At 54.1% G+C, this 24,759-nt stretch overlaps 1 protein-coding gene across 10 annotated transcripts in view; it reads right to left on the bottom strand.

Moving 5' to 3' along the window:
• Positions 1–1,024: 1,024 nt before the first annotated feature.
• Positions 1,025–24,759, bottom strand: part of RGS3 (regulator of G protein signaling 3) — a 159,929-nt gene continuing 136,194 nt past the window's right edge. For 8 of the 10 annotated variants that reach the window (XM_081238110.1, XM_081238114.1, XM_081238115.1 and 5 more), the window contains 6 exons: positions 17,471–18,445; positions 8,147–8,211; positions 4,273–4,374; positions 3,864–3,925; positions 3,075–3,241; positions 1,025–1,992 (listed from right to left, as the gene is read on the bottom strand). In XM_081238110.1, the coding sequence (XP_081094236.1) occupies positions 1,807–1,992; positions 3,075–3,241; positions 3,864–3,925; positions 4,273–4,374; positions 8,147–8,211; positions 17,471–18,445 (1,557 nt within the window). In that variant the 3' untranslated portion in view covers positions 1,025–1,806. Of the gene's footprint in view, positions 1,993–3,074; positions 3,242–3,863; positions 3,926–4,272; positions 4,375–4,473; positions 4,697–8,146; positions 8,212–17,470; positions 18,446–24,759 lie in introns of those variants that run through there. The other 2 variants (XM_081238113.1, XM_081238112.1) reach the window with 2 other exon arrangements.

The following is a 24,759-nucleotide window of genomic DNA, read 5'->3' on the forward strand; positions in this document are numbered from 1 at the left end:
GGGGGAACCTGGGGCTGGCCTTGCTCAGGGAGACCAGCAAGGGAAGGCAGGGAGGAGAGTGGCTGCAGAGCCCCATATCCTTTGCACCTCCAAGTCCCGGTGGGCAGACCTGAACCCAAAACCCCACGCAGGGAACAAGCTCCAAGGAGATGGGGCCCAGCCCCTCCTGTACCCACTCTGTCTGCCTTCATCTAAGTCAGCCCAGCTGAGCCAGTCCCCGCCCCAGGCCACACCCTGGTCCCTGCCTCCGGACCCTGGCAGGTGGAACGTGTGGGCATCAGGGGCAGCTTTGCATCAGCTTGGCCGGGCTCTCTTCTACCCCTCTAAGTAAGGGGGTCCAGGGCCTCCTCTGAACTGTGGCTTCAAACAAGGCCTTTCCTAAATTTGTATCTCCTGTTAGGCACAGAGGGGCAAGTCTCCCCCAGGGCCACAGAGGGACTCTCTGGGAACCCTACCCCCCATCCCGACCTCCCCAGCTCTTCCTCTGTCCCAAAGGCCTCCATGAGCCTGCCTGCCTGCAGCTGCCACCCTGCCTGAGATTCTGGCCCCATCCACCTCCACCAATCATCCCTGTGCTACCTGAAAGTTCCACTAGAATCTCAGGGTGTGGCAGGGCAGAGAAGTGAAGGAACTTGCTGAAGGTCACGGAGCCAGTTAGCAGCCCAGCTAGGACTCCATCCAGTAGCTGGTAGAGGACGGCAATCCAGAGAGCAGGCTTTGCAGCCAGGTGGGCTTAGGCTGAACCCTGTCTCTGCCACTTGCCAGCTGTGTGACCTTGGACAAGTCACCTTACCTGCCTGGGCTTCACCTGCCTCATGTGTAAAACGGGGATAACCCCCACCTCCCAGGCTCGCAGTGAAGATGAGATGGTAAGTAGAACAAGCCTGGCACAGCACCTGGCACAGAGGAGGCGGTTGTCAGGGATGGCAAGAGAGGAGAAGAAGCTGGACTGACAGCCCACCCAGCAGCCGTCCCAGCCCCAGTCACCCAGGGAAGCCTTGAAACCAGGAACACACAGAAAGGGTCAAGAACAAAAAATAACACAGGGCTTTTATTTGCTCCTGAACTCGGCCGCTGTGTGGTCTGAGGGTGCCATGCTTTCCCAGAGGCCCCGGGGGACCCCTCACTCAGGGGTGCTGGATTTTGGTGTGAGGTCAGACTGCAGCCCCCGCCCCTCTGGGCCTTGTCAGTCCATCAGGCCCAGCTATCCGCCACTGGGGCTTGGGACCAGCAGATCCCCTGAAACTGGAAAATGGTGCCCACCTTCTCCGCAAGGTGGCTTTTCACAAGGCGTTGGTTAAAATATTGCACTTGTAAATTAGGAAAACTGATGAGGCAAAGGTTTCCTATTACAGGACGAGATGCCAAGCATCCAACTGCTGCTTAAATAAATAAAACTCAAGGAGGGGGTCTGATCTGTGAGTCCGAGTGACCCCCCACCGGAGAGCCCCAGGGCCCAGGCCTCGGCCCCCTGCCCATCAGCCAGTTCTTTAAGGAACGTGGTCATTGCGAGGTCTGCGCAGCAGGAAGCAGCAGCTCCAGATCTGGCTCAGCCAGCGCCCCTAACCTGCCAGGGCCCTTGGGCCCCCTCGTACCAGGGCAGTGGGGGCCCAGCGGGGCCAGTCCCTCTACTCCTCCAGTGGCCTGGGCCTGTCTTGGTCCAGGCCTCTCATCCAAATGTCCGTCTGTCTGTCCGGACACAGCCTCTGGGGGCTCACTTGCCTCCTCTGTCGCAGGGGGTAGGGAGGCAGGTGGGGAGGGGCCCAGCCCGCCTGGTGTGAACGCTGAGCTCTACCCCAGTGGCCCCTAAAGCGGGGGACTCATCTTCTTCTGGTTAATGAGGTCCAGGTAGAGGTCCGAGCGGAGGAAGCGTGGGTACGAGTCCTTCTCCATGAGCCCGAAGATGCGCTTCTGCGCCAGATCGAAGCAGCCCCGCGTGACGCTCTGCAGGTTGTCCTTGGTGTGCTCCCGTGTGTACGAGTCCAGGTTTACCTGTGGAGGCCGAGGGTGACATGGTCAAGGCTGCCTGCAAGAAGCTGCTCCTAGGGGCCAGGGGCCGGGACAGGACCTGCCCAGCCTCTCACCCCCAAGCCCTTCTGCTCCACATCTTAAGGTTCAGAGGGGAGGCCCGCAGGTTAGTGGAATCAAGTCCTGGCTCGGTCACTTACTGTAGGGGTAGTAGAGTTTATAGGGCCCGAAATCACTGCCTCTAGGGTCAGGCTGCCCAAGTTCAAATCCCAGCAGTGCCACATCTAGGTGTGTGACCTTAAGCAAATCACTTAAGTGCTCTGAGCCTCAAACGTCTTATGTATAGGGTAGCATAATAGTACATTCCTCAGACTTCCCTGGTGGCGCAGTGGTTAAGAATCCGCCTGCCAATGCAAGGGACATGGGTTTGATCCCTGGTCCAGGAAGATCCTACATGCCACGGAGCAACTAAGCCTATGCACCACAACTACTGAAGCCTGTGTGTCCTAGAGCCCACGTGCCGCAACTATTGAGCCTGCATGCTGCAACCACTGAAGCCCACGGGCCTAGAGCCCGTGCTCCGCAACAAGAGAAGCCACCACAATAAGAAGCCCGCGCACCGCAACAAAGACCCAACGCAGCCAATAAATAAATAAATAAATAAATTTTAAAAAAAAATAGTACATTCCTCAGAGTTGTGAAAATTAAGCATGATCATCCATATTAAGCAGACACAGCTGGCACACAGGAAGCACTCAATACCTGTTAGGCTCTCTGACACTGTCTCCTCATTTTTAAAATGAAAATAATAGTAAAACTTATTTTACAAGTTGTCATGAGGGTTAAATATGAGCGCTCATACGTGAAGGGCTTAGCATGTGCCTGGCACCCAGCAGCACATCGACAGTGGCCATTTTTGTTATCAGTCAGGATTCTGTTCTTCCCGGGGCCCCAGCCTGCTTCCTCTTCAACCTGGCACATGGTCCCTAGAGTCACTCTGGTCCTTCCCCTTCCTGAGCTCCTCTTTGAGGCTTCCAGGCACCCCAATCACTGAGAGGCCACTGGGCATGGGGATGGGGGCCCAAGGGCCCAGCCCAAAGCCCTACCTCCTTGCACGCCTGGATCGCGATGTACTCAGCAAAGATCTTCTTGGCCTTGGCCGCCATCTTGGACTGTGACTTGACCTTCTTGAAGTCCTCGCATGCCAGCCAGAATTCCAGGTTCTCCTCACTAAACTCAGTGCGGAGGAAGGCTTGGAACACCGCTAGCCCATCTGTGAGGAGAAGCCCAGATCCTGGGGTGAGAGGCCAGACCAGCCCCTCCTGTCCTCAGGCCCCCCAGCTTACCCTCCTGGGGACTTTCAGGTGCAGCTGCTGGGATCTTAGTAAACTGACCCACTCCTGAGAGCCAGGAACCCTGGGATATGGTCCCACCGCTGCCATTGCCTCTTTGTGGGCCTTGGCCAGGTCACTCCCCATCTGTGCCTCAGTTTCCTCATCTGTCAAATGGGGATCATCAGCCTTATTTCCTGGAGCCCTGTGAGGATCAGAGGGGTTCCCACCCATGAGATGGCAGGCGCATTTGGCCCAGTGTAAGCCCTCAGTACATGGAAATGTTTATTGTTATTCTGGGAATATGGGTCTGAGCACACAGGTCCCAACGGCCTCTGGCAGGCAGTGCCAGCTCCCATGGACAGGGAGGGGCTGGCAGCAGCCAGCTCCAAGGCCAGACCAAGGGCCTTGGCCTTTCCCAATGGTAGGGACACCTAACTGGGCCCAGGAAAGAGGGAAAGGTAACCTCTGCAGAGCCAGACGCACTCTCTGGGCCTGGGAGAGGAGGAAAGGAGGAGTGGGGAGAGACACAGGGAGGGAACAGGCCGGCTGGCCCCCACTTACATTTGTGGACCAGCAGCTTCTCCAAGGACTCGCCCCACTTGAGTGCTTCCTCTGAGGTGGGCCTGAGGGGTGAGGCAAGGGGCACAGTGAGGGAAGTGGGGCAGCTAGGGCTGGGGGACCTCTGTCCGCTGCCTTGGTCCACAAAGTAGCTTAGCCCGGTTGGGGAGCCCAGGAGGGGGCCGGCATCACTTCTATCCCCACCTCTGCCCCTCCTTGGTCATCCTTCCCAGGACAGCATCTCCCCATGAGGGCTGCTCATGCCGGGTACCAGGCTCCCTCTACGAGAGCCTCCCTCGCCCCAGAGCTGGATCAAGCCAACAGCCTCCTCGCTTAACCCCACTGCTAGCCCTGCTCCCACAGGGACCAGTGAGTGTCTGAGGGGGGCCCAGGGGGGCCAGAGAGGACTTACTTGAATGACTTCGTCACTTTGTCTGCCTTGCCCGCTGGCTGGGCCCCAGGGGATTCGTTCCGCCGCCTGAAGATGCCCAGCTTGTTCTTCATGTCCTTGGCTCTGGAGACAGAAGCAGAAAACGGGGTCGGTCAGCCTGGCACACTCGGCCGCTGCAAATTCAGGGTCGGGAGGGGGAAGGCTGGGGTGAGGGGCACCTACTCCTTCATGGTGTGCCTCCTCTGGAGGTTCCCGTTCCGAGTGAGGTACATGCCTCGGAGCATCGCTGTAGGGCCCCCCACCTTGTTGCCTGGGACCGTCTGCTGGGAGCACCCCAGGCTCCTGTTCCCAACCCACGCCCCAGGCGGCAATGGTGTGGGCAGCAGCCGAGCGCTCGCTGAGACCCCAGCTGGAGGACTGGACTCCCAGGCACAGGCTGGGCTGGGACTCAGACAGGAGGAGCCAGGAAATGGGAGGGACCAGGACCGGAGCAGAAAAAAAAATATCCCTCCTGGCCAACCCTGAGAGGGAGCCTGTGAAAGGGGCATGTGTCTGTAAGGGGCGGCCTCTGGGGCCCGCCCAGGCAGGAAGCCAGACCCATTATTTGTGACTGGCCTCCCCGTTGCCATGGCAGCGCCCTGGGAAGGAGGAGAAAACAAGTCAGCAAATTGCTGGGAGGGAAGGCGGGAGGGAGGGGGAGGCTCTGCCCACCTCGGTGGCAGGACCGGCTATTTTTAGCCAAGTACCATTTTTAGCCCTGCCATTCCCCCAGGCAGATTTCAGCCCTGGGCAAGCTGCTGGCAAGAAAGGGGTTAAGTGTCTCATGCTCATGTTTGCCTCCCCCTTGTCCCTAGACCCCTACTCTGGGCACCTCCTAGAGAATAGTTCCTGCCAGAAGACAGCTCAGGCTGTCATTGGCTTTGGATACATCCATCCATGAACATGCAGAATGTCCCACAAAGTTTCAGTAGTTTTAAGCTTGAATAACTTCAAAAGTACAAATCCTGTAAACTCTCAAAAACATCATTTGAAATGAACTAATTTTTTCCTGCATATTTAGTCTTATGACTTTTGAGTAATAAATTTTTTGTTTTCATTTTTGATCTCTGTCCTTCTGATCACAGATGAAAAATGCTGACTTAACCAAAAATTAAATGCGTAAAATTAAAAATGTGTTATCAAAATCACAAAGCTAAATAAGTGTAAAAGAAATTTGAATAATTGAACTCTCAAATGTGTTTTATAAGTTGGGAGCATACTCCTGAAGTTATTCAAGCTTCAAAGGGCACTAAAACCTATGGGACACCCTGTTTAATGAAGGAAAGTGGTCCAGGGTGGAGGTTAAAAGCTACAGTGCTGCAGCAAGACAGTCTTGGGTTCAAATCCCAGCTCCAGCAGTTACCAGCTGTGTGCCCTTTGTCAAGTTACCTAAGCTCTCTGAATGTCAAGTTTTCTCATCTGTTAAACACAGATGATAATAGTACCTACCATCTGCTGGGGTTGTTTTGAGGCAAGGAGAAAATGCACAGAAAGCTTTAGCACAGTGCCTGGAGCAAAAGCGCTCAGGCTTAATTCATACTTGTCCTGAGGGTCTGGGACAGCTGATTAGAGATTGGGATCCTGCTCTAGCAGATTCCAAGCCAATGAGATAAGGCCAAGGAGTCCAGGGACTGGCAGCCCTCTGGTGAGGATCAAGGCCCTGGGAGAGCCCTGGCGTGGCCAGGAGTGAGAGAGCCTGGCTTCCTGGGGCACAGTGCTCCGTCTCAGAGCCCCTGCTCCTGGCCCGCTCCCAGGGAGCAGGAGAAGCTTGCCTGAGGTCCAGCCTGCAGGCTGCCACCATCCACCTGGGCTCCTTGCTGGCTCAGAGACCACTGTGTTTCTCTGTGGCTGGAGGAGGCTGAAGCCCCTGCCCAGACAAGCCTTTCCTCCCACATGCACAGCTGGGCAGACTCACAGCTGCAGGGCACAGCTGGAGAGGTCCTCGGAAGTCCCTGGTTGCCACATGGGCAACTCGAGAAAGGATGGCAGAGCTCAGAGGTGCCTCATGTGTCCCCATGTGGGCCCAGAGAGCAGAACAGGGACCCATAAGGGGAAGCTAAAGGAACACTTTCCTCCAATCAGAGCCATGAAAAGATGGAATGAGTGCCCTCTGGGGAATGGACTCCCATCACTAGAGGCTCAAGGGCTACTTGGCTGGGGTGCTGTGGACCTCCTTCAGGGTGTCTGTCCTGCACCAAGCTTAAAAATAACAGGCTCCATGGGAATTCCCTGGTGGTCCAGTGGTTAGGACTCCGTGCTTCCACTGCAGGGGGCCCGGGTTAGATCCCTGGTCAGGGAACTAAGATCCCATAAGCAGCGCGGCGAGGCCAAAAGAATTAATTAATTAATTAATTAATAACAGGCTCTGAATGAATAAATAAATAAAATTTAAAATATATGTATATTTATATATACTTTTAGAGCCAACATGCCAGGTTTCAGATCTCAACTCTACCACTTCCTTGCTTTGTGACCTTGGACAAGTAACTTAACCTCTTTCTGCCTCAGTTTACTCACTTGCAAAATAGAGTAAATAAGAAAAAAGAAATGTAAAATAAAAACTATGGTAAAGGTTAAATTAGATAATATATGTAATGTACACAGAATAGTGCCTAGCACAATAAACATGAGTTATTTTTATTATCATCCCAGATTCTAAGAGTCCTTGACTAAACTTTTAAGAATGTGAACTTCAGGCAGTCAAAAGGCAGCGCCCACTTTGAAAGAAGGCTAGAGTTGGTGGAACAGGGCAGCTCCAGCACCCTGGATGTCCACCCTCTGCTGCCCTCCACTGCTCCACCCCTGGGAGCACCACCCCCGGCAGCTCTGATGCTGCCTGGACCCGATGGTTGGTGCAAAGAATTATTTTTGTTTGTGCATTTTACTTTCCGTAGAAAGTGTGACTGCTCCTGGCTGCAGAGTGAGAGAAGCCTACAGTTGCTGCAGGAAACTGGAGAGGGCAGGGGAAGCTGGGGAAAGAGTTTCTAGGGAGTGGACCCCAGCCAAGGTCGAGGTCAGGGGAGAAGGTTGCAGGAGGCATCTGGGAAGGACTCCTGTTCTCCATACCACCACCACCCCGGCCCAACTGGTGCATAATGGTGGGCACTACAGGACCTGGAGGGGGCAGGGTTCCCTCTGTGGGCCACCAGGTGCCTCACTGCCTCCTCCCATCCCTGCCCCCCACCCCGCAGTCTCCAGGGCCCGAGGTACAAAGAGACCCGAGAAGAAACCACTCACGCTCTGTTAATGAAGGAGCACCTCTAACAAACCTCCAAATCGAATCGAAAGTATTAATGGTCGCGGGAGCGGGGTAGGGGGGAGAGGGGGGTGGCCAGGAAGGTACCGGATCTGCTCTCTGAACCAGCAGCACCCCCTTCTGGCAATGCCCAAGACTGCGCGCACGCAAAAGCTCGAGAGGAGAAAGGGGAATCCCATGACCAGTCTGGTCAGCCCTTTCTCAGAGGGAGCAAAGAACTTGTCGTGGTCACTTGGCCGCTGCTTGGCTTAGCAGCTGGACAGGGCCAGGGCAACCTGGTTGGTTGCTTCTGCTTGGTTCCCTGTGGCTTCCAGATACTAAATCAGCACCTTGCCTCACTCTGAGTGGATGCTGAGGGCAGTGCTGGGTGCTCCGGACCCTGGTGACCTTACCCTGGGGCCACTGCTAAGTCCCAAGATCCCGTTGTTCATGGGTGTCTGTCTGGGGCAGGACTGGGTTCAGCCCCGTCTCTCCGCCTCTACCCCTAGGCCACTGGGCATGGGGAATAAGCCAGAGGGCAGAGGACGAAGGGGGGTGCAGGGAGCCCCCCCCCCCCGCCCCCGATCACTAGGGTGAGGACCAGGGATCTTTCCAACGTACAGGTTTTTGCTCTTTCTCTTCCGGGAGGCATCATCATCATCCCCAGCTGTGTCAGCCCCGCTCATCTGCAGAGAAAACACAGACACGTTGCAGTCTGGGTACCCCAGGGGCTGCTGCCTGAGCAAAGAGAGGCTCAGGGATCCAGCAGCTCCTACAAACCACTCCCACCTCCATGCTCCCACCCCTTGAAGAACAGGGGAGGGAGGGAGACCCCGCTACAGGGGACAGTCTGTTCATGGAGTGTGGCTGGCTTAGCAGAGCCTCCACCCAAAGGAGTCTCCTCCTGATACACGACTTGTGAGGGAGAAACCAGAAACACGGCATTCATGGCGGTAGGGCAGGCCAGAGAGGAAGCTTCAGTGAAGGTTCTACTGTGTGACTTAGCCAATTGCTGTCCCTCTCTGAGCCTCTAGTGCTTTTAATTTCAAAACGGAGATCATAATGACTAACCCACTCAGGATTCTGAGGTTTTAAAGAGAGCTGGGAGTGGTCAGCAGTGTGTTAAGTAAATTATCACACAGGAGAGCACCTCTCTTGCCTTAAAGCTTTCCATGGTTCCCGAGTACCCTCTTGATAATGTCCAAACTCCCTGACATGACATGCAGGGTCTACCATCTTAGGATCTGGTCAGAAAGCTCCATAACAACCTCAGTTACAACTCCTTTGGTTATCTCTCTGGCCCCACCCCCTACTCCAGCAACCTCTTCAAACTGCCCTCTAGCCAGAAGGAATGTCTTCACAGCCTGGTCCCCTGCACGTGCTATTCCTTCCATGGGGGATGCTTTTATGACTCTCCCACCTCCCTTTCCTCCTAAGACCCAGCCTCAGGAAAGACCTGACCTCGGGTAAGCTGCTTAAATGCCTCCTCACCTGGGAAGCCCTCGTTGGTTCCTAGACCAAGGGTGTGCCCCCTTCACCCCTTGTGAGGTCCCCACTCTAACCAACATGGCTTCTTCCAAATCTGTCTCCTCTACTGGACTGTGAGTTCCCCAGAGCAGGGCCTCTGTCTGCCTTCACCTCTGTCTAGGTCACCTTGACTGGGCCTGGTATACATGAGGAGCTCAAGAAATACTTGTTAAATGAATGAATGAATCAAGAGAGAGGGAAAGCAGGCTGGGAATGATGTGTCTTGAAGGCCTCACTGCTTGACCCAAGGCCTGCAACTTTACTCCCCGGGGCTCCACTGAGCCCACCCCCACCTGCTTGCCTTTGCCTGTGCTGTGCCCCCTTCCTGGAACACTCTCTCCTCCTCTGCCCTATCTCTACCTCCTCCCAGTCTGCTACTCCTCGCCTCATCCAGACCACTCCAGGCTCCCACCAGCTCTGCTGGGGCCGCCCGCCCTCTGTCGCCCTGCCTGTGTGTGCCCAGCCTCCTCCAGGGGAAACCAGGGCCTCCACAGTGCCACTCCAGAGCGGGAGCACAGGAAATGCTCTGAGATATTGGAGGAGGTAGAACTAAGGGTAGGCTGGGCTTGGACACTATGTCCTAAGATAAGACAGAAGGCCCCCAGGTGTGAATCGCAGCTCGGACTCCTCATGAGCCATACCCTGGGCCTCAGTTTCCTCATTTGTAAAATAAAGAAGATGGGCTAAACCTTAAAATACTGCGTGCTCAATCCTGGCAAGAAAAGTGGCCTTAATCCAGATATAGCCAGCAGGGGGAGCTACCAGCCTCAGTGGTGCAACCACCCGCGGATGGATGGATGGATGAATGAATTATAGCTTCATTCATGGAGCTCATGCTATAGGCCAGACCTCAGAATGGGCATTATCCAGACACTATCTCATTAATCTTCAGAGTAAGTCCATAAAGTAAACAGAACCTCAGAGAAGTTAAGTCACCTGCCCAAGGATTTAAGTGACAGCCTTTAAGTGACAGCTGGAATCCAGGTCTGTCTGAATTCAGGGCCTGTGTTTCTCTGCCAGAGGATGCTGCTAGTTAAATGCAGAGGATGGGGCACATTTTGAATGTCTTCAATGAAAGACTCAGGGGAAATGCTGCCTCTTTCCTGAGAACACTGTCCCACCAAGGTTGTAAACATGTGTGTACGTGCGCACACAGGCACACGCCCGTCTGTGGTGTGGGATTCCGGATCTACAGCTTGCAGCCAGGCCTGGGTATAGATCCGGCTGCCATTGACTTTGGAGACATTTCCTGGCCTCTCAGCTTCAGCTTCTTTAGCTCTAGCAGAAGCATGGTGATGGCCACCCAACCCGCTGTTGAGAGATTCACCAGGATAAAGTCTGGGCCCCCAGTGCCCAACCTGGAACACAGGGCGCCCTCAGTAATCGGGGACCGCCAGCATTCACAGCCCAGTGGACGCTGTCACTGTCACCCCACGCACACAGGTCACAGTTGTGCCGGGCTGGCTGGGCCGTGCCTGAAGCCCCCATCCGTGGGAAAGGGCCGCCAGCACTGGGCTTCCTCCCATTTAACCTCAGCTTCCGCACTTTATCGGCCCCACACAATGGGCCTGGGGACCACTCCCGCCCCACCCGGCACCCCCAGCCTCTGCACTGCTGGGAAATGGGCTCTTCCTTCCACTGCTGGGAGGGGGTCATCTCCAGGGTCGGGCCCTCACCAATCAGCCTGACAGAGGGGCCAGGGAACTCTGGCCCTGGGAGTCGGCCCCCAAAGCGGCTAGTGAAACCCACACACCAAGGGGTGCTGTGTGCCAGGAAGAGAAGAAACTGAGACAGAGAGTCAGGGTTCTGACTTCCAGCCTCAGAGTGGCTCCCAAGTCTCCTGTCTCCAAGAGCTGCAGCGAGGCCTGCCCAGGGCCCAGCACGCAAAGGGATCTCTCCTTCCCATCTGCTCCCCACTGCCTGCTCTGCTCTATGGCCCTCCCTGCTGAAAGGCGAATGGAGGCGAACCCAGAACCACTCAGCCCTCCCTTCACTCCAGACAGAAATCCCTGGGGCCTGCCCAGCTCCCCGGCCACCTCCAGGGACTGGAAGAATAATTATAATTCATATTGTAATTATAACTATAATAATAGGGTTAAGAGTTAAATGCTAAACTGCCTGAGTTTGAGGGGCTTCCCTGGTGGCGCAGTGGTTAAGAATCCGCCTGCCAACGCAGGGGTCACAGGTTCGAGCCCTGGTCCGGGAAGATCCCACATGCCGCGGAGCGACTGAGCCCTCAAGCTGCAACTACTGAGCCCGTGTGCCACAACTACTGAAGCCCGCGTGCCTAGAGCCTGTGCTCTGCAACAAGAGAAACCACCGCAATGAGAAGACCCCACACCACAAAGAAGAGAAGCCCCCGTTCGCCGCAACTAGAGAAAGCCCACGTGAAGCAACGAAGACCCAAGACACCCAAAGATAAAATAAATTTACTTTAAAAAACCATAATAATAAAAAACTAAACTGCCTGGATTTGAATCCTAGCTCAGTCACTTATTAGCTAATTGACCTTAGCCAAATTACATCCCTTCTCTGTGCCTCAGTTTCTTTATTTGTAAGATGAGGATAATAACTGGACCTACCTCATAGGGCTGTTATGAGGATTAATGAACACATGCGAAAGTGCCTGGTACTGGAAGTGCTCAATAACTATAAGCTATGGTGGTTATTGCTGTTATTTACTATATGCCAGGCAACGTGCTAAAGTGCCATGTCATACTTTAATTTAACCTTCTCAACAATTCTAAGAGCTATTTGCTGTTATTTTCCCCAGTTTACAGCTGAGGAAACTGAGGCCCAGAGGAGTCCAGTAACTTGCCTGGGCTCTCTGAGCCGGACAGTAGCAGAGAATTTCAGGTGTGGCTCCAGAGCCCACCCATGATTGAGGGCTTTTCTGTGAGCAGGGCCTCACCTGATTTCTCCTCTTGGTCCTTATCTGACTTCTGGGGCCACCTGGCCATGCCTGGCTGCTCTCTCTGACCCAGACTATCCTGGCAGACCCCAAGGAACCTTGTAGAAACACTGGAGCTAAACTCTACACTTATTTGTTTAGACAGAGGAAATAGTCCTTTAGGCTTTTTAAAAATAGGAGGCTAGAAGGTATTATCACGTCTTGGAACTGGAAGGCACCTCTTGTCTGACCTGCAGCCTAGGTGGTAAGCTTAGTGCAGCAGGGCTGGCACCCTCGGCTGACAGCCTTCTGCCCAAGCCAGTTTCCTGCAGGAGGGGAGAATGAAGCACAGCCAGGGAGGGGCCACAGCCTCTTCTCCTCACTGTCAAAGCATGACCCGTGATCCTGGGCCAAGCCAGGCCACGCTGGGGTGAAATTCAATGGCAGCGTCGTGGGCTGAGACACAGATACTCTTGGAGCTCCCCCGGCTCCCAGGCAAAGGACAGACACAGGCCCGTGGATCTGCTCTGCCAGACCTCCAGGGAGCAGCCGGCAAGGCAGGGGTCTGGCAGCAGAGGGCACTGTGAGACAACTCAAGCCAGCACAAGGGGCCAGCTTCAGGGGATGACCCGCGGGATAAGCCTGGGGGATCTTTTCCTCTCTAGACCTCAGGCAGCCCATCCATAAGATGATCGTGGCCGAGTGGACCATCTCTCAGGTCTGTCTGGTTCAGACGGTCCTATACACAGCAGAAATCACTCAGTGTACAAGAGGGAGGAATGACAGGTGAGGCGAGGAGTAACACAAGGACTGTCACCCCTGTGATAGACAGCATGCGCTCTGGCCAGCCTCAGCTTAGCCACACAGCAGCACAATGACAGGCCCGAGGCCACGCCAGCTCTGTCTGGCCCTCCTGGGTCTCATTCTATCACAGGATCACTACTGTGGGCACAGAGCTGTCAACATGCTGCCATCTTCTTGAAGCCCTGGGACAACTCCGTGAAGACTCAGCATTCCCATTTTATAAGAGAAAACTAAAGCTCAGAGAAAAAAACGTAACTTGGCCTAGGTCCCAGGACCAGGAGGGTGGAAACAGAGTTGAAACATGAATGCAGCCCGACTGACTCCACAGCCTGAAGACCTCACCCCTCTCCTCTTCACCTCTTGCCTGGAAACTGTGATCTGTTGGCATCCATGGACCACCCCACGGAAAGCCAGGCCCAAGCCAGGAGGATGGAAGTCAGGAAAACCCGTCGCCTCCCCCGGCTGCCATCCCCCCACACCCTGCCCCTCACCAGCAAGAGGTGTGCAGAGTCTGGGGTGGAGCCAGAGACAACTGGACAGGGTGAGGCCACTGTCCAGCTCCATCATCACGTGGCCTGGGACAAACCCTTCTCCCTAGGCCTCAGGCTCCCCACTGTAAGATGAGTACAACTGGTCCCAGCTCGCGGCAGTGTTGTGAAGGCTAGAACGGGGAGCTGGAGGCACCTAGTGAATGCTGGGAGAACCATTACTACTCTTGCTATCCTCCTCCCCCTCCTCCTCTTCATCACCATCATCATCACCATCATCATCAACACGATTCCCATTTATGGAGCACCTAGCAGGTGCTGAGTGCCAGGCACTGCCCTGAACACTTTACCTGAGTCAAGCTCTTTAATCTTCCCAGCAATGCTATGAAGGAGGTATCAATATTATTTACTGATAATACCTATTTTACTGATGAGGAAACTGAGGGACAGAGAAGGGCAGGGACTTGCCCAAGGCCCACTGCCAGTGAGGGATGGAGGGAGACCAGGGTACCTGTCCAGCCTAGACTTCACTTCCCCCTGACAAGGGTTAGCTTCTTACTGAAGTTGGCTGTCTGGAGGGAGCAGGATATGAACGATGATGAGGGACTTGAGGCCTGGCAAGCAGAAGCCACGTGGAAGGGTAGCCACCAAGGGGCTAGTGGCAGCCTCTGAGGTCCCTGCCAGCTTAGTTACTCAAGCCCAAGAAAGGAAGCAACAGGCCAAAAGAGGGTGGGGGAGGGGAGGATGCCAGTGGGAACCTTCAGCACCCAAAGGAGGAAGCTGAGACAGGAGAGAGCTGGCCCAGGCCTGCTGGACTACCAGGTGGAAGTATCTGCCCCAAAATAGGAGCTGAGATCAACGGATATAGGGAACTAGAAATGTACATGAGAATGTGTGTGAATTTATCTGTCTATACATATTTGTATTGGAGCAAGGGGGGCAGGGGACATAACTTGGAAGTGTCTGGTAGGGGCACTGAAATTGGGAGGCCCAAGGTAGGTGGCAAGCCCTTAGACTTCAGCCGTCCTCCAGAGGAGAGTGTCCAGGCCTGGTCTGAGTCAGCCTGAAGCCTCACCTTAGTAGGACAGAGTTCTGGACTCTTTCCTATAGAAGCTGCCTCAAGAAACGGCCTAAGATGGTGAAACTCAAACTATGGGGAACGTTCCAATCCCTGAGTGGTGTGTTTAAAATGCAAGGTCTGGGACTTCCCTGGTGGTGCAGTGGTTAAGAATCTGCCTGCCAATGCAGGGGACACGGGTTCGAGCCCTGGTCCGGGAAGATCCCACATGCCGTGGAGCAACTAAGCCCGTGCGCCATGACGACTGAGCCTGCGCTCTAGAGCCTGCGAGCCACAACTACTGAGCCTGTGTGCTGCAACTACTGAAGCCCAGGAGCCTAGAGCCCGTGCTCCGCAACAAGAGAAGCCACCACAGTGAGAAGCCTGTGCACCGCAACAAAGAGTAGCCCCCGCTTGCTGCAACTAGAGAAAGCCTGCGCGCAGCAACAAAGACCCAACACAACCAAAATAAATGAATAAACAAATATATTAAAAAAAAAAAAAAGATCCTGCAAGCCTCGCAGTGTGGCCAAAAAAAAAAGAAAAAAATAATAAAAATAAAATGCAAGGTCTGGGGTGCCCCCTGGAAATTCTGATTCCAGAAAATCTGATTCCAGATAGGGGGACTTAGAAATCTATATGTTAATAACCAATCCCCCAAAGAAGATATACAGATTGCCAACAAACACATGAAAGAATATTCAACATCACCAATCATTAGATAAATGCAAATCAAAACCACAATGAGGTATCACCTCACACCAGTCAGAATGGCCATCATCAAAAAATCTACAAACAATAAATGCTGGAGAGGGTGTGGAGAAAAGGGAACCCTCTTGTACTGCTGGTGGGAATGTAAACTGATAACAGCCACTATGGAGAACAGTATGGAGGTTCCTTAAAAAACTAAAAATAGAACTACCATATGACCCAGCAATCCCACTGCTGGGCATATACCCTGAGAAAACCATAATTCAGAAAGAGTCGTGTATCACAATGTTCACTGCAGCTCTATTTACAATAGCCAGGACATGGAAGCAACCTAAGTGTTCATCGACAGATGAATGGATAAAGAAGATGTGGCACGTATATACAATGGAATATTACTCAGCAATAAAATGAAACGAAATTGAGTTATTTGTAGTGAGGTGGATGGACCTAGAGTCTGTCACACAGAGTGAAGTAAGTCAGAAAGAGGAAAACATATATGCTAACACATATATATGGAATCTAAAAAAAAAAAAATGGTCCTGAAGAACCTAGGGGCAGGACAGGAATTAAAGACACAGACGTAGAGAATGGACTTGAGGACACGGGGAAGGGGAAGGGTAGGCTGGGACGAAGTGAGAGAGCGGCATGGACCTATATACACTACCAAACGTGAAATAGATAGCTAGTGGGAAGCAGCCGCATAGCACAGGGAGATCAGCTCGGTGCTCTGTGACCGCCTGGAGGGGTGGGATAGGGAGGGTGGGAGGGAGACGTAAGAGGGAGGGGATATGGGGATGTATGTATACGTACAGCTGATTATAAAGCAGAAACTATCACACCATTGTAAAGCAATTATATTGCAATAAAGATGTTAAAAAATAAATAAATAAATAACCTATTCCCCTGGTGATTTTGGAGCACATCAAAGTGCTTACAGATGAGGAAACAGATCCAGTCCCCATTCCTTTGGATTTAGTTCCAATTCCTGGACACAAAGTTTAAGGCCCTTTTCTGGAGGGCCCCAACCGGCCCTTCCAGCCCAGCCACCTTTCAGCAGGTGTCCTCCCACATGCCCAGAGGCCTTATTGCTTGTGGCTGAGAAGCTAAGAAGGTTTCTGAGGCCATGTCCCAACTTGGTGGGGAAATGTGCTGGAATCCATTAGTCATGTCTGCCATGGGTCTGGAGTCAGAAATGGCAGAATGAGTGCCACCCATCTACCATCCCTGCACTGTAGAAATCCCTTGTTCTAGCTAAACTGACTTCTACAGACAGTTTTGTCCAGGTCATGGTCTTTCACAGAATGCCTACCTCATCCTCTTTGTTTATTCTAAACCTGCCCAAACTTCAAGGCCAGACTGAAGAGCATCTTTTGCCAGAAGCCTTCCCTCGTGCCCCTAGGCCCTGGGGTCTCTCCTCCCTGAATCTGCACCTGCCTGGCCTCACAACAGTTGTCATAACAACACCTTGCACCACACTGGCTGTGAGCACCTCCACCGCATTCGCCTGGCACCTGCACGAATGTCACCAGGCACTGGAGTCTTTGGGTTCACCCTCAACCACCATGGGACGTGAGTGCTATTAATCTCTGCTTTTCAGAGAAGACACTAAGGCTCAGAAGAGCTGAGTGACTCACCCAAGGCCACACAGTCAGTAAGGGACAGAGCCCAGGCTCAAGCTGGCTAATGGGCTTCAAGGCCATGATGCAATCTTTTCACTGTTAGGCCACCTTCCGGGCCCACACAGAAAAAGCATTCCTCACAGGCTGAGATCAGCCTCACACATTTCTGTGGACCCTGCTGTGGCACAGAGTACAGGGCCTGGCACACAGCAGGAAATCAATAAACACTTGTTCATCTATTTATAAATATTTGCAAGAGGCAAAGAGCACAGTGGTTAAGAGCTCCAGCCCTGGAGCCACATTCTAATTCTGATTCAGACTTTTATAAATTGTGCGACCTGGTGCAAATCAGATAACCTGTCAGTGCCTCAGTTTCCTCACAACAGTATCTACCTCACAGGGCTGTTGTGAGAATTAATGAGTTCCTGTAAATCGCTTAGAATAGTGCCAGCACAGAGGAAATATGTGTTGTCATGCTTGTTGGCTGATAGATTTCTAGTCTGGCTAGGCCTGGACCAAGTGTAAATTATAACTATTTCTCCAGTTATGATGTTGGATCTTTTAGATCCAAATACACCTGCTTTACTTTCTGTGGGTTCCCCCAGTACAACGGAGCTGTAAGAATATCTGGAGTCATAAAGTCTTGGGTTTAAGTCCAGGTTCTGCCTTCTTGGTCCCTCTGGCCCTCAGTTTTATCCTCTGTCAAATGGGTGGAAGGCTCATTGGAAGGCTGAGAGAAGAACAGAGGTGGGACAAAGCAAAGGCTCATTCCCTGCAGCTCCCGGACGCATGCTCCCTCCACCCCACCCTGTCATGGACCCACTCCCCCTCCACCCTTGGCCCCCTTACCTTCCTGTGTCCTGTGAAGAAGATGGAAAGGTGGTGCATTGAGCCACCATTGCGGCCCAGTTCCTTCTTGAGGGTGCGGGGCGAAGGCATGGCCCAGGTGGACGCAGTGCCCTCTCCATCTGAGCAGTGCAAGGTAGTGTCGGAGGCGAAGCAGGGCCCACGGGCCTCCTGCAGCAGGCTGCCCTCGCTGTGCGTCCGGCGCCGCAGCGAGTTCTGCACGCGGAGCGAGAGGCCTCCCTCCGCACCCTGGCCCGTCTCAATCATGCTGCTGCGCTTGGCCTCACCACGCTCTCCATAGTTGTCATCACTCGTGTCCGCGTCCTCGTCCTCATCCTCCTCTCCCTCCTCGCCCTCCTCAGCCTCTTCTGCATCCTCCTCATCACCCGAGCTGGCCCCCTCCGCCCCTGCCTTCTGACTGTAGGTGCTATCCAGCCGGACCTCGGGGATCACAAAGTTCGGCCTGGAGGCCACCGGCAAGTCTCCTGTGGCTGCTGGTGGGTCCCCAGAGCTGGTGGTCTCCTTAGCAAGGGGCTCAGCTGCCAGGGGGTCCTGGCTCGGGGGCAGGTCTTGACAGGGCAGAAGGTCCTGGGCAGGGGGCTCCTGGATGTCAGGGAGGTCTTTGCTGATTAGAGGGTCTTGGCTGGGAGAGGGTTCTTGCCCAGCAGGAAGGTCCTGGCATGGAGAGAAGGCTGGGGCTGTAGGGTGTTCCTGGCATGGTGAAGAGCCCTGGCTTGGCAAGGGTTCCTGGCCCGGAAGGGACTCTTTGCAGGAAGGTGAGTCTTTGCTGGATGGTGATTCTGGGCCAGCAGAAGGTTCCTGGCTGGAAGAGGAGTCCCCTTTGGGTGGAAGGTCTTGTCCTGGAGGAGGATCCTGGCCACGAGAGGGGTCCTTGCTGCGTGAGGGGTCCTCGGCACCCGGCCCCTTCCTTTCCTCCAAGGGCATCTCCTTCTTCTCATCTGCCTCTGTCTTAAACATCTGTGAAATAAAGAGAAAATGAGGAAGGCTCACAAGTGGAGGCTACTGTGCACAAGCCAATGTCACAGAGATTGAAACAAAATCAAGCAGTGACCCAAACCCCACACTCTACACTGTGAAAGCCGAAGTGCCACATGGAAACCTGACAGTCCCTTTGGCGTAACTGAATATGGGCTCCCACCCTTATTTCCTTGCTGGAAACTTCTGCTCCATCAAAACATGGTTGGTCATTTACGGGAGAAGAGGGAGAGGTTAGCTACCATTATCTGGCTCCTACCATATGCCAGGGGCCATGGCAGATTAAACCCCTCTTAAGGGAAATGTCATGGTCCCTCTGTGAGTAAGTCACTCTGTGAATAAATGAGGAGCCAGACAGCCTTTGCCTTCATGGGCCAGAATCAAACCAAGCCCCAAGCCAGAGCAATCACCAAGTGGGAGAATCCTGGACCCAGACAAAGGATATCTTCTACCTGAACCAAAGGTTTTAAAAAACCTTAGTGAGTCATTCAAATTAGAACTTGCTCTGAATGTTTAGACCTTTCTGAAACTAATAAACTGGAATAAAACCAGAACTTCAAAATATTTGCTCACACCTGGACTAGACAGATGTCACAGACGCATGGAACCTCACTGAGGGATCATTCGCCCAGCGCTTTTGAAACGGTGTCTGGAGGAACCTCAGAAGTTCCACATACAAAAAAGGAAGCATTTCCTGCCTCACACACAACCTCACATACAACCCTCAGAACCCTTGGAGGTTTTGCTGGGTTCCTGCAGATTTCATTTGCAAAGGGAAAAATGGCGCCCTTGATGGAGTGTGAAAAGCAGCTATCTCACAGGAAGACTGGGGCTCAGAGAAAGTCAGGGGTGTCTCAGTGTCACAGCCACACGGGAAAGTCGGTCAGGCCTAGGCTAGGTTGGGTCCCTCATCACAGTTAAGGACTTGGAATGCTGGACCTAGAACTACTCAGAGCCCGGGTTTCGTCTATGAAGAGCCCACAGCACCTAGAGCTAACAAAAGAGAAAGATGCCACACATCCCTGGGAACTATACAGTTACGCACGCACGCGTGCGCATGCACACACACGTAGAGGTGGAAAATTTCAGGGCTAAATACCTCAGCACATAGGTTAAGAGGTCTTACTATGACCACAAATGTCCATTTGATGGATGAGGAAGATGAGCCCAGAGAGCAGCGACTTATGCACCACTGCACAGCTGCCAGAGACTGAAAGGCTATGCCTGCAGCTGGGAATTCTTTTAAGCCCTGGACCAGCCAGGCCTCACATCTGGGAATAAGTGGCCCAGCCACAGGTCGGGGCAGCTGCAGGGTGCTGCACACACGTGTCAGAGGTCACAGTGGCGTCTGGAAGCACCAGAGCAGATGTGAAAGCCTGGTGCAGGTAAGAGCACCGCCTGGGAGGATGACAGTGAAAGGTTCTGCCCATCCACCACCCTGGGCAGTGGGGTGCAGAGAGTTGCTGAGCCAGGAGGGGAAGCCTCAGAGGACTCTAGGACCATCTGGCCAGGGTCTGGTTCCCAGGCACAGCCAAACACAGGTGCCCACTCACCAGAAGGATTCCTGCCCTGGAAATCCTGCCTGCAGCTCCAGGATGAAGACAGCTCCACCCGGGAATCCCTTGGATCTCATTGCCTCAGACCCTGGAACTTCAGCGAGCCCAAATCTCCACAGCACAGATGGGGAGGCTGAGGCCCAGAAAGGAGCAGGGGCCAATCTAGAACCACACAACGGGGTCAGGATAAGCCAGTCCCTAAACCCTCTGGGCCTCAGGCTCTCCACCTATGAAATGGGATAACCAATGTACCCAAGTGGCACACCAGGAGAGGAGACTATAAAAAGTCCAAAGCTCTGAAATGGGATGATGGTGGTGGTAGTCATGGTGATTAAAACAATGGTCACAAACCTCAAACACCGACACAGCTTTCCCATGGACCCCTGGAAGCAAACTGTCAAACTCCAGGAATCTCATCTGGGAGCCTTAGTTTGTTCTCAGGGGGTCAGAGAGACCCTCCACTGCACTGACAGGAAGACAGAGGGCCCAGCCTGGACAGTGACCTAGGGACTTGCCCCGAGGCGCCCATAAACCCAAGGCTAAAAACAAACAAACAAACAAAAAACCCAAGGCTAAGCTGGGGTTAAAGCCTGGCCTCTGGCTCCTTCTTCCCAAGCCCACATTGGATCTCAGTCCCCAGAGCAGCCCAGTCCCCCCCAACCCCGGCCGTCTCCCACCCACCAGGGAGCCTTCTCCCTCAAGAAAAACAAACTTCTGCAGCCAGCTCCCTGGTGCCCTACATTCTCTCACCTCCCCCACCCCCGCCAGACCCCTCCCTCTGGAAGGATGGACTAAGGAAGCAGCAATCGGTGCCCTCGGGGCCTAGCACTGGGCCCTGAGAGGGGAGCAGGCTGCACTTCCCCTTTCCTGGGGGGCGGGGGGGGGCTCAGGCCTGTACCAGCAGTGACCGCGCTGAGCCTGCCTCCCCGCCCCTAGGGAAAGTGCAGCAACAGACCCAAAACCAGAAATGCAAGTCAGCCTGCCTCTGCCAATCCTGCCCTAAACCGAGGCCAAGCCAAACAAAGCCAGGAGGGTAAGTGCCTCTGTCCCCAGAGGGCCCCCGCCCCAGGGACTCCGAGAAACCACCCAGGACCAAGGGCTCTCAGAGCGCCTGGCCGTTCCTGCTCAGACTGCCCGAGGTGGACTTTGGTTTTGATTCCAGCGGTGTCATTTCCCAGCCGTGCAAGAAAATGGCCAAGCCTCCCGACTTCTCCGAGCCCAGCCCTGTTTCCTTACCTGGAACAGAGCCATGATATCACACCAGACTCACAGGACTAAGTTAGTGTTCTTCACAGGGCCCAGCCCCAGAGAAGCATCTGATAAAGTAGGAGCTATTATTAGTCTAGGCTTATCTTAGAGATAGGGAAACTGAGGTCCCAGGGGCTAAGGAAATTACCTAAGAAATCTGAGGCTGGTTCAGTATTAGAACTCCTGCCTCCCGGCCAACGGTCTCTCCCCACTTCCTTGGACCCTTACACACAACGGTTTGGGGCCACAGGGGTCTAGAGGGAGGGGAGCAGGCTGTGAGCACTGCTGGAGGCCCCTCCCCCAGGCCCATGTGCCACAGGGCAGACACTGGCAAACAAGGACCAGAGCTCATCGGTTCCATCCTGTGCTCCTGGACAGGGCTTGTGTGAGCACCTGAGCCGGTGTGGTCAGGCCTGTGTTCCTGGGAAAGCTAGGGCGGCATCGGGTACCTGGGGGGGAAGGGGCCTCTGAAACCTTGGGGGAGAGGGTGGCAAGTGGGAGAATTAGGAAAGGAAAAGAAATAAAGATGAGAGCCATAGTACAGAATGGATGCTGGGCGTGGGATCGTCCTGTGAGCAAGGGAATGGCACAGGCAGAGCCACACTATGCGAAACTGCCCTGGGTGGTGTGAGCAGGACCACCTGGGTGGTGTGAGCAGGTGTGGCGCGAGGACTGGGACATGGCATGCATACACGCAGTCATTCATTCTCCAAGTACTGAGTTAGGCCCTGGGGTGGGGATGGGGACAGCAGAGGACGTCAGACACAGTGCCTGCCCTCAGCTGAGCAGAAAAACAGGGGTTAGACAATTAGTCTTAATGAGTGTGGTGAGTGCTCTCATGGAGAAAGTGCAGGCAGCTGGGGACACCCAGTTAGGCAGCTGTTACAGCAGCTTGGAGTGACAAGAATCCAGCCAAGGCGCCCCAGAGACCAGCCTGCTGGCCCAGGGCCCTGGGTCCGAGCGCTCCATGCAGCTGCCCCTCTTCTGCGGGGAGTGTGTGTCTCTCCCATCCATCACCTCTTTGGCTTAGCTGGACCAGGGCTAATTCTGTGCATGTCTCGCCTGCTAGAAGCACTCAGGAAATGAACCAGGCCCTCTAAGTGGAGCCTCTGTTTATGACTTAATCAAATCCTCTCCCCAGCCCAATCCAGGGCTCAGAACGGGCTGGGGAAGGGTGACAGGTGTGACATCCAGAGGCCTGCTCACACCAGCTACACCCCCTGGGCCCTAGACCCCCACCTGCTATTGGGGTTGAGGGTGGTGGCGGACTGCTGGAAATAACTTGCCCAGTGTCACACAACTACTAAGCATGGAGCCGGGTCGGCTGACCCCAGAGTCAACCTGCAGCTCGCACTCTGAGATGACTCATCACATCTACCACAGATGCTGCGTTCCTCATCTGCCCTCAGAAACCACTTCCTGCACCGGGCTGGGCTGGGCTGGGCTGGGCTGGTGGAGGTCAGGGGGTGGGGGGTGAACTGGGGTTTCCCTCCATCTCAGGGTGGCCCTTACAAAGGATTTTTGGAAAGAGACCTGGACATAATGCCGGAAGATCTGGGCTGGAATCCTGACCCCGTCATTTGCTAGCTATGTGACCCAGACTATCACTTCTGGGGACCAAGCCTGAGAAAGGACAGGAAAGTGCTCTGTGAAATGGAAAGTCGTTGGAGAAAGGGAGAGGCTACTAGAATTCCCACATGGCCATTTGACCTCCAGGCTTGCCTTTTGAGACGGGGTTGCTCCTTCAAGTTTGGCATACCTCTGGGTCTCTGGCTCGATGCCGGCTTCCAGGGACCCCAGTCCAACTCCTCAGGCCTGGCTTCTTGACACCCAGAAGCTGAAGCCACCGCCCTGCCACAGGGGCCTCCAGGCTGTCCTCCTTCCCTGCCCCCACTGCAGCAAGTTTGGCAAAGTCCAGGAGAAAGGAGGTAGCACCTGACAGTGGGGAGAGCTCTGGATACTGACCCCCACGTCACACTTACTGGCTAGGTGACCTCGGGGGTAACCTCTCTGGGCCCCAGTTTCCTTAGCCATAACACAGGATGCTGTGCGAGGAGTGACGTACACCCAGAGCTCGGCACCGTGCTGGTACACAAGCACGCCACAGGCGGCAGCCGCAACCACCGCAGCACGGCCCGCTTTGACATTTCCTCCCCTGGGTTTCCTCCGCCTAGCCGATGACCCCCCTTCTCCGCTGCATCGCGGGCCTCTCGGCCTGTGTCCTGTTCACTGGAACCTGCTCCAGCCCCCCCTCTCTCACCTCAGGCCCGCACGCTCCCTCGAGCACTCATCCACTCCCCAGGCAACAAGGACCATCTGTACCATCTGGTCATGGACAACACCCAGTCCCCGCTGCCAGCCCAGACCTGTCCTTTCTCAGAATGTTCTAGGCTCTGTGGATACAAGAATAAGAAAGACATGATCCCTGTCCTGATGGAGCTTACGGGCTGGAGAGGAAGGCCTGGCAAGAACCAAGTCATCACCCACAGAAACAGTTTGAAAAACACTGATCCATAGTGAAGGAAAACTGTAAGGTCGCGTGAGAGAATAAAGGGGCGTGTGGGAAGGGCCACCCTGTGGAAGGACACTGAGGCTAAAATCTGCTCAGTGGGCAGGGGCGAGCTCAGGAGGGAGCAAACAGCACAGGCAAAGGTCCCGAGCCAGGAAGGCGAGCACCCTGGGGGACAGAGAGGACACCCGTGTGGCTGGAGCCCAGGCACGGACATGGATACCTCCTTCCAGATATCCCACCAGTGCTCCCAAGTCAATGGAGCCCAAACTGAACTCCTGACCTTCCCCCAAGTCCACTCCTCCTCTCGGAGTCTCTGTATCAATGATGCCACCGCCTGCCCGAACCAGAGACCTGGGTGTCATTCTCTCTTCACTGCCACCCCACGGCCAATCACCAAATCCCCCTTGATGGTCTCCCGTAAAATCTAAAGAATCTTTCCACTGGGGGAGGTTATGTGTGCGCAGGGACAGGAAGTATTGGGAACTCTCTGTACTTTCCTCTTAATTCCTAAAACTACTCTGAACAATAAAGTTGATTAAAAAGAAAGAAAAGAATCCACTCTCACCGTCTCCACTTACCACCACCTGCCTCAAGACCACGACATCTAGCACTGGGATTGATGCTGACCTCCCAGCCGTGGTCCACGCCCCACTGCTCCTTCTCTGTGCCCTGTCAGAGGAGGCTTCTAAATGCAAATCTGACCCTGTCACTCCTCGGCTTTAAACCTTGACGTGGCTCCCCAGTGCCCTCCAGATAAAGCCCAAATTCTGTAGCCCTGGAAGACGCTGGGCTTCGTCTCTCCCTCTAGCCTCACCTCTCCCCACTCCCCATTTTACGTGTTGATGATGCATGAATGAATCAATGGATGGACGAATGAATGGGCAATCCAATAAACTTCACAGACCATCTAGATTCTTATTACTCAGAGTGGGACGTGTGAAGCAGCAGCAGCAGCAGGTCCTATGAAATACAGAATCTCA

The sequence above is a fragment of the Mesoplodon bidens genome, assembly GCF_964165515.1.
Source record: "Mesoplodon bidens genome assembly, chromosome: 6".
NCBI classification, from domain to species: Eukaryota; Metazoa; Chordata; class Mammalia; order Artiodactyla; family Ziphiidae; genus Mesoplodon; species Mesoplodon bidens.